The sequence below is a fragment of the Oryza brachyantha genome, chromosome 3 (assembly GCF_000231095.2).
Source record: "Oryza brachyantha chromosome 3, ObraRS2, whole genome shotgun sequence".
NCBI classification, from domain to species: Eukaryota; Viridiplantae; Streptophyta; class Magnoliopsida; order Poales; family Poaceae; genus Oryza; species Oryza brachyantha.
The window spans coordinates 13,149,137-13,158,677 of record NC_023165.2 but is presented as its reverse complement, the minus strand read 5'-3'; the positions used below and the strand labels follow the sequence as shown (position 1 = coordinate 13,158,677).

Genomic DNA, 9,541 nt, shown 5'->3' with positions numbered 1-9,541 from the left:
ATTACTTTTGCCCCTCTAATTATCACCACTGGTATTATCCTTTTCCTATTGCTTTCACAGTTCACATAACCTTTTGCATAATATGGTCATTTTTGGGAGGAATATGTCTCTCAACTTAACATCGAGTTTATTTAAGGTCCCTTTACCTCAAAACTAGAAATGTGTATCTCTAAACTTGTATAAATCATTTGAAAAACATCAAATTTATTTAAGGTCCCTTTACCTCAAAACTAGAAATGTGTATCTCTAAACTTGTATAAATCATTTGAAAAATGTCCCTTAGCAGTATTGACTAATCTTTTTGACCGGTTTCGCTGAACTAGACTTGGTGGCCCCACATGTCAGGAGGTTTTTCTTTTTTTTTCTTCTTTTCATTTTTTTCTTCCACTCTCTCTCTCCCCTCTTCTCTGCCTCGTCGGCACGACCAACGGGTTTCCTCGCCGATCAGTATCTGCACTCCCGCGCGCATCCCCGGCCGAAGCGTCGACAAGCTCGAGCACGACAGCCCCACCAGCAGGCAGCAGAGCTAGCGCTCCTCATCTTCCCTCGTCGTAGTCGCCGCTAAACCTCGTGTCCACACTGCCGAGGAGCTTGCCATGCCCCACCCGCCGCCCAGGCACCAGGCCACCCATCCCACCCGGCAGCCACTAGGGCCGCACTAGCTAGTCGCATGTAAGTTCATGCAACACATGCACTAGCTACTGGCCAAAAGACTCATGCAACCCACTGGATTCACTAGCGCTAACTAACTAACTAGCTAATAAATCGATATGCATGCAGTCACTAACTAGCTAATTAATCGATCTGTGCGTGCTTGCAGCAGCTAGCGCGCAGACGGCGGTGAAGGAGGCATCTCTTCTCTCTCGGGCTGGGGTGCAGGCAGCGGCACGCCGACGGCCGACGTGGGCTGGAGGGCTGAGCCGCGTGACGGCGGCTTGCATGCGGACGAGGCGGTGCGTGCCGACGACCTGGAGATCGTGCTCCGGGAGGCGTTCGCATACCCGGCCGTGGAGGGCATCATGCTGTGGGAGTTCATGTAGGGCAACATGTGACGCTCCCACGCCCACCTCGTCGACGCCGACGGGAAGCTCAACCAAGCGGGCCACCGCTACATGGGTCTCCGGCAGGAGACGTTGCACGCGGGCTGGAGGGCCGCCGCAAGCCATCGCCGCTGCCCGCGTCCCAGCCGCCGCACGCCGCCGCCGCGTGGCCTGCCGTCGCCTGTGCCCCGGGCCCGGCCTGAGGGAGAAGAGAGGAAGAAGAGAGAGAGGAGAGATCGGTAGAAAAGATTGAAGAAAAAAAGAAAAGAAAAAAAGAAAAAAATATCCTGACATATGAGGCTCATTAAATACCACGTCAGTAAAATCGGACAAAAAAATTAAGTCAATACTGCTGAGGGACCTTTTTTGAAGGGTTTATACGAGTTTACGGGTATACATTTATGGTTTTACGATTAAAGGATCTTAGATAGAATTAATGTTAAGTTGAGAAACCTGGGATAAACTTATTCCTTTTTAGAAACATATTCTACAAATGGACCATTTGTGAAACATATTTCAGAAATAAACATTGAGCTCAGCGTCACGCATCGTGGCGCTGAATTTGTACATCACAGTGCCATGTCAGATGGCGCCGACGTCTGTTGACCGGGGTCGCGTGAGGTCGATGTGGCACTGACATGGAGGAGGCCCAGGGGACGGCACCATGCCTCCGGCGCCAACCCCTGGCAGTGGGGCCGCGCCACTTTCCCCTCCCCCACCCTCCCTTCTCCCTCTCCCCTCATTCTTTCTTCCTCCTCTCCAGCCCGAGGCAGTAGCCTTCCTCCTCTCTCCCCACTATCACAAATTCTTCCTAAATCCCCTCAATACCACATCGTTTTGTTTCTCTTTTTTTGTGAAATCGTAAGGTAACTTCTCCTCCTCCTATTCCCTTAATTTTAATTTTTTTCCCGATTTTATTGGTCAAATTTATAGATCGGAGTAAGACGGTAGAATTGAAAAGAGTTGATTCTAGCTAATCCCATCAAAACAAATGAGCATTTCACACTACATTTACTCTTAGAAGTCCAAGGAAAAAATTTTGTAATGGAACACCTAAAGATATATATGGTGTCTTTCGCAACTGCATGTTGCAGTTTGACTAAATAGTACACGCAAAATAAAAAAATCACTAAAATATGATTAATTAAGTATTAGCTACGATAAACATGAAAATAGAGTAATCTGGATTTTAAGCAACTTACATATATTTTGTAAGCAAATAATCATACTATTTTGTCAAATATGTGCACGAAAAAAGTTATAAAGATTAGCCCCTATTGATATTTGCAAACACACCCATAGGGTGCTTCTCTTATATATATTATTTTTTGGTTTTTACGCGCATACTTTCTAAATATGATAATTTTTTTTAAATATACACAAGTTCACCGTCTCATCTTTCTAAGAGGTATTTGAACTTTCAAATAGTTAAATCCATTATTTATCCATCGAAGTGGGTTGATGCGTCGACCCGCTTTGACCGGCAGCGCCGTCATCATAATAATAGGTCAAGACCCTTTGTTCTTTCCCAACACTATTTAATCATTAAAAAATAAGTTTAAAATCTATATAATTTTATTTTCAATCTATTTTAAACTCAACTGGCAAAAATTTAGAGCTGTTACAACCCGACACCTGCCCAACATCGCTAGGCCAAGTGCTGGCTGTCGCCAGGAGCACCATCTTTTCCTCGTCGCCATCGCACCATCAATCCGTTGTTGCTTGTACGACATCTGTCTCTGGAAACAAGGATTCGTGGCGATGGCCGTTTATTTGCTTGTATTAGACCTCATCGGTCGCTTATTCGCTTGCATTGTCAGAGCATCTCTAACAGCCTTCTTATCTCATTCTCCAAGCCAAATTTTAGCCATTCTAGACAGAAAACATGCTCCAACAGCTTCTCCAACCGGATGGCTAAGCCATTTGGCTGGCCAAAACTCTCCATCCACTTGTTAAATTTGGCCACTCTATTTGACTGGCCAATAGTAGACCCCACACCACCCATCTCTGTACTCGCATAGCAGAGAGAGCACAATTGCACGAAGAGGACTCGCCGCCGCACCATGCCCGTCACCGGCGCTGGCCCTAGCCGGCCGCCGTCGTCGCTCACGCCATCCCCGGCCGCCGTCACCGCTCGCGTTGTCCCAGGCCACGGCCGCTGCCTGCACCATCCATCATCACCTGCCTTTGTTGCTCCCTTGGGAGAGAGAAAGAACGAGAAAGAAAGAGAAGGAAAGAGGGAGAGGGAGATTGAGAAAGAGGGTGAGAAAACGAAAGAGGCCGTGTTCGTTAGAGGCAAGGGTAAGTTAATTTACTCGGTACGGAAAACGTAGTAATAGATTAGTATATAATTAACTAATTATTAATTATTTTAAAAAATATAAAATAGATTAATATGGTTCTTTAAAACAACTTTTCTATAGAAAATTTTTATAAAAAATACACCATTTAGCAGTTTAGGAAGCGTGTACGCGGAAAACGAGAGTGTATATGTTAACTTTAGGGGGAACGAACGTGGCCAGAGAGAAGGATGACATGTGGGGCCTAACTGTCATGGACTCAGATTAAAGAGTGTAAATGGAGAGACCGTTGAAATAAAAGATGAATTTGAGTGACTAAATGAAATGGGGAGTGACCAAATAGATATTTAAAAAATAAGATTTGCGCTGTCTTATGAAGATGCTCTTAAAGCATCCCCAATAGCTCATCTAAATTTGGTCATTCATATCTTTATTTGGATGATCATCTAAAACACTTTCATCCTTCATATCCCTCTGTACTCTAGCAGATCATCTATTTATGACATCCTCTATATCTATTTGAAGGATTGGAGAGAAAATATCTAAATATAGAGTTTCTCTCTCCTAATATGGATGTCATCCAAAAATAGATGATGAGATTGATGTTCTGCTGGAGCTCAACTTTTACTCTGCATCCTCTATTTCTAGAATGGAGGATGGGATGAATGAGCTGTTAGAGATGCTCCTACACGGCCGTTTTCCGTTGCCTCTCGGTCGTGGATACGTGGGCCCTGTGGCAGGATTTGACGGAAACCCCTAGTGCCTAGCGTAAGTACAACCTGTTGTCCGAGCAACAATAGTTCCCACAGAGTACATCTGTCTCATAATAACTTTATTTTCAGTTTGTTGATACACTGTTTTGACTCACCTTAAATTTTTTACGATTAATATTTCTACTGTTACTAAATGATAAAATATGAATGATACTTTATGCGTGACTAATTTTTTTAAAGTTTTTTTACAAATTTTTCAAATAAGACGAATGGTCAAATGTTGGACACGAAACAACGAAATATAAAGTTATTATAGGACGAAGATAGTAGTTCACATTTTTTTCATAGTTTCGGTTTTTTGAAAGGAAAAACGAAATAACTTATTTGTACAATGACAATTTGTGATTAAAACTTTTAGATTTGTGTTATTTGGGATTTAAATATAATACAATGAAATAGACTTACAATCAACTCTAAACTTAAAATTTTCTACCTCTATCCTATAATAACTTTATTTTTCGATTTCTACACTCCAACATTTGACCATCCATCTTATTTAAAAATTATTAAAAAACTTTAAAAAATTAGTTACACATAAAGTACTGATCCATCACCCAGTAACAATAAAGATATTAATCATAAATTTTTTTTAATAAGATGAAGAGTCCAAGCATTATATAAAAATAAAAAAACGTTCGAGCATTACGGTAAACGAAAAGACGCGCATCAGTCATTCACAATTTTTTTTATCCCCGCTGGTGCTGTTGCAATTCACATGCGCGAATGAATCTCCCCTCAAATTTCTTAACCTTTAGAAGTTTTTATTCTTAAGCCACTCTCATATGTTTGCAACCAAAAACAAAAAGGAATAAAAAAGAAAAGCAGAGAACATGAACCCGGTTCTGTCTTAGCCTCGATCGCTTAGAATAAAGCAGCAAAAATGTCATCCATCCATTCATCCGAATAAAGCTAGCAAGAGACGCCATGGCCAAACTGGACGAACACACCACTCTCTTCCCCCTCACAGCGCATTAGCCTTCTTCTTCGCTTTCCCCACACGCCACCGCCGGAACATTCCATGCCCTAGCCTAGCTTGCTGCTCACTGCCACTTAACCTGCCAAGCTAGCTTGCTACCTCCCTCCATGCAAGAACGCTTGGTTAGCTAGGTGCTGCGAGACCTACGACGTGCTGCCTCCTGCCATGGCGAGCGCGAGGCCGGCGCGGGGGGCGACGACGTGGTGCGGCGGCTGCGGCGCCTACCTGGCCGTGCCGGCGGGGGCGCGCTCCGTGCGGTGCGCGCTCTGCCACGCCGTCACGCGCGTCGAGCGCCGCCACGCCCTCGGCCTGGGCTTCATCATCAAGGGCCTCATCAACGCGTTCGGCGCCTCCCCGCAGCGGCAGCTCGCCGGCGCGGGGGCACAGCAGACGACGATGCCGCTGCCGGCGAGCTACCCGCGCTTCCGCGGCAAGAAGCGCGCGCTGCTCGTCGGCATCAGCTACGCCGCCACCAAGTACGAGCTCAGGGGCACCGTCAATGACGTCAACTGCATGTCCTTCCTCCTCCGCGAGCGCTTCGGCTTCCCCGCCGACTCCATCCTCGTCCTCACGCGTGCGTATAACAAATTAATAATCCATCAAAAATAGTTCGTTAATTCCTCTTTGATCGATCGATTTCGATCGGCGATGAGCTAACGATGTCTTCGATCGATGGATAGAGGAGGACGGCGACACGTACAGGGTGCCGACGAGGGCGAACCTGCTGCTGGCGATGCGGTGGCTGGTGGAAGGGTGCAGCTCCGGCGACTCCCTGGTGCTCCACTTCTCCGGCCACGGCTTGCAGAAGCTGGACACCAACGGCGACGAGGTGGACGGCTACGACGAGGCGCTCTGCCCGGTGGACTTCGAGCAGGCAGGCGTCATCCTGGACGACGAGATCAACGAGACCATCGTCCGGCCGCTCGGCCCCGGCGTGAAGCTCCACGCCATCGTCGACACCTGCCACAGCGGCACCATTCTCGACCTCTCTTACCTCTGCCGCCTGTCGAGAACCGGCTACTGGCAGTGGGAGAACCACAGCCGGCGGCCGGAGCTGGCCAAGGGGACCAGCGGCGGCCTCGCCATCTCCATCAGCGGCTGCAGCGACAGCCAGAACTCCTCCGACACCACGGTGATTCGCCATCACTAAACCTCTACACCAAACCTTCATCAAGGAGAGTCCAAAGTCCTAATACGACGGCGGCGCGTGCATGCAGGCGCTCGCCGGCGCGACGTCGACGGGCGCCATGACGTACAGCTTCATCAAGGCGGTGGAGACGGAGCCCGGGACGACGTACGGGCGGCTGCTGAGCGCGATGCGCGCCACCATCCGCGACAACGGCGGCGACCTCGGCATCCCGGGGCCCCTCGGCGCCTTCTTCCGCCGGGTCATCACCTTCAGCTGCGCGCAGGTGAGACGCTCCGTCGCCATCGACGCGATTCTCATCAGTCATCAGTGCACTCCATATATGTCGATCGAATTAATTAATATTGCAACAGATCGATTCACCTTGAGAAAAAAAAATTCGAACAATTTCAGGAGCCCCAGCTGTGCGCCTCGGAACCGTTTGACATCTACAGGAAGCCATTCCTACTGTGATCGTGTTAATCTCTCGTCGATTTCGATCCATTAATTTGCAGCTTCTTTGCCTCTTGTCACTTTGTCAGGCATTAGACTAGTTGCCTATATACACATTCACAATGTAATGGAATATATCGAGACTTTGAGTGGCGCATGTAAGGCCTATTTTGATCGTAGGAATTTCAACCGGATTTTGAAGGAATTGAATGATTTTATATTAAAATTATGTAACATCCTTGTGCTCTAAAGGAGCCCTTCGAGCCTTAGACTAGCATCATACATATTCAGAGAACTATTGTTTTAGGTGTATAGTAGAGTGAATTAATGTGGACCATGGAATCAAAAATATATACCGACAGTTATCGTGCAGTTTGCAGCTGATCTCTGTTCCTCTAAAAAGGTGGCACATTTCTGAGTTGTGACACCAAGGCGACGGCGATCAGTTTTAAAGGTCCATGCCGAGCTGGCCCCTGGTCATTTGAACTTGACGCGCTCCGGTAGTGACCTCGTGGCATGTTGACCTGTTTCACTAATTCCTTAGAGCAAGACTAATAATATAGCTAACGAACTGACTATAAAAAGTCTTATAGCCAGCTCTTAGCCCATTTATATACTAGTTAGCTCTTCAGGATTAATGCAGGACCCATATGTCATTCTCACAGAGTTCTTAGTTCTTGTGCCCGAGCTGGCTATAAGGTTACAGCCCGCTTACACTCTCTCTCATCCCTTCTTTCCTACACGTAAGCATTTAGCCAGCGTATAGCTTGCTATTATACTTGCTCTTAGCACTAGTTGCGTCTTATATTAGATTAGAAACAGCTCTACATTAATAATCAGGCTACCTTAAACCGTCAGAGAACTTCGTACTCCCTCCGTCCCACGAAAAACCAACTTCTCGGTTTTTTGTGTTGAGCATTTGACTATCTATCTTATTTGATTAATTTTCAAAAAATTTTAAAAAAATTACTCACACATAAAATACTATTCATGATTTATCATCTAATAAAGATTAAATTATTAATCATAAATTTTTTAATAAGACGAAGAGTTAAACATTGTATCTAAAAACTGAAAAGTTAATTTGTTTTGGGACGGAGGGAGTATACGCCAGCAGCAGAGGTGCGGTGGAAAAATGAATTTGAAATAAAATTGTTTGAGTTCAAAACCTACGATAACCATGGTTGGCGGCAAAACCGCGGGGTTTGGCGTAGGAGATTTGCTCTGGTTCAATAAAAAGTATCTCGAGGTATTAAATTATTTCTCACCATTAGATCTAACAGTGCACATCTTACTCAGCTAGATCTAGTGGTAGGAAACGATTCGGTACCTCTATGTACCAGTAACTCGAGAGACTTTTTATTAGATGGGAGCAAATTTTATTGCATGGTAAGCGCCAGTACCGCTAGGACGGTAACGGCGTCCCAACGGTTCCGTAAACCCCGATCTTGAGTTTGCATGTGTGTTCGCTGGACCATCGTTGGTGTTGGCAAGTCATCACCCTCTATCCCGAAAAAGAAAACCAATCAATTTTTGGCCACCAATCTAGACGTACATAGGCAGAAGAGAGAACGACCAGAACAGAGGAAAAAAAAAAAAAGGAAGGAAACACGAGGAAGAAGATGAGCTAGTTGTTCGTTTGTATCATTCATTGCCCACGTAGCTGTGATGGTTCTGACCGTACAATCAATTTATAACCCAGGCCTTCTGGCGAAGCTGACGATCTAGCTAGAAGCCCAATCTCCAACGCTATCCTTCAGGTTGGGCCTTGATTTTCCTGCTCAGCCTATTAGATCTCCTACGCGATACTTCAGGTTTATTCACCTGTGAGAGCTTTTCCTGTACTATGGACCATTATTTTCATCTTCTAGTATCTAAGATATTAGAAGATATTAAATTTTATATAAAAACAGTGATACCTCCTGATATCTTATCAAAAATATTAAAATTGCTCCACCTGTGAGGCTGTGACTGCATGCACTTCCCTGCCACCAACTCAAGGGCTTCCATAGTTTTGCTTTCTAGAGAAGAAAATAGAATCATGTTTTCGTAAAAAAAAATAATTTATAGTCCATAGCGATTTAAAAGCGATTGTGCAAAACAAAACTTAGAAAAAAACCATAAAATAAAGTTCAAAATAAAGTTCTAAGATTTAAATGTTGGCCTATAAACAGTTAAAAATGTAGCGGCATGCAGTGGCAGCAAGCAAGTGCGGCAGCAATGAGCAGACCTCGCCCACGCACGTCATCGAGCCATCCGATGGATATCGTACGGCCAAAACCGGCCTCCGACGCTGGCCGTGTACTTAAAATCGTTTTTACAAAAATATGCTGCCATGGCTAACAATGTTCTAAGCTTGTACTAATAATCAAGTGGTTATCTGAACCCGTTAACCCATTGGTCACTCTAGGAATAAAGAAAAAGGCCTGCTTTTGTGCCTACCAGCTCAGTGGATTCGCATCCATGTTTGCCCTTCTCAACGCAGCATGGACATCCACTTGGAAACCAACTTTTAGTACGTATATTAAAAAACATAAAAAGAATTAAGAATATATGTTAATATGAGATTTATGCAAGTTCAAATTCAACTTATATAAGCGGTAACAAAAAATAACTATGAATGTGCACTGTACTAATTTCAATTTAGTTTATTTTTTATAATTCATATAAGTTAAATTTGAACTTGCATATTTTTTAGTGATATATCTCATATTATGATTATTTTTATATTTTCTTAATAATTATTTAGATGACACAAAAATGTTCCTATGTGCTTAAACAAGTTTCCCACGTCCACTTGTCTAGTTCGCATTTGCCATCTTGTACAAGGCTAGGAACATTTTGCTGTTGTCAGCTGCAGCCGCGTCGTCGTC

The 9,541-nt window shown here is 44.8% G+C and overlaps 1 protein-coding gene across 1 annotated transcript; it reads left to right on the top strand.

Annotated features, from left to right (window-relative positions):
* Positions 1–5,083: 5,083 nt before the first annotated feature.
* LOC102709444 (metacaspase-1-like) lies at positions 5,084–7,041 on the top strand. Its single transcript, XM_040522404.1, has 4 exons — positions 5,084–5,663; positions 5,770–6,221; positions 6,307–6,501; positions 6,630–7,041. The coding sequence occupies exons 1-4, from the start codon at positions 5,255–5,257 to the stop codon at positions 6,687–6,689; spliced, it is 1,116 nt and encodes a 371-aa protein (XP_040378338.1). The 5' UTR covers positions 5,084–5,254; the 3' UTR covers positions 6,690–7,041.
* The last annotated feature ends 2,500 nt before the right edge of the window (positions 7,042–9,541 follow it).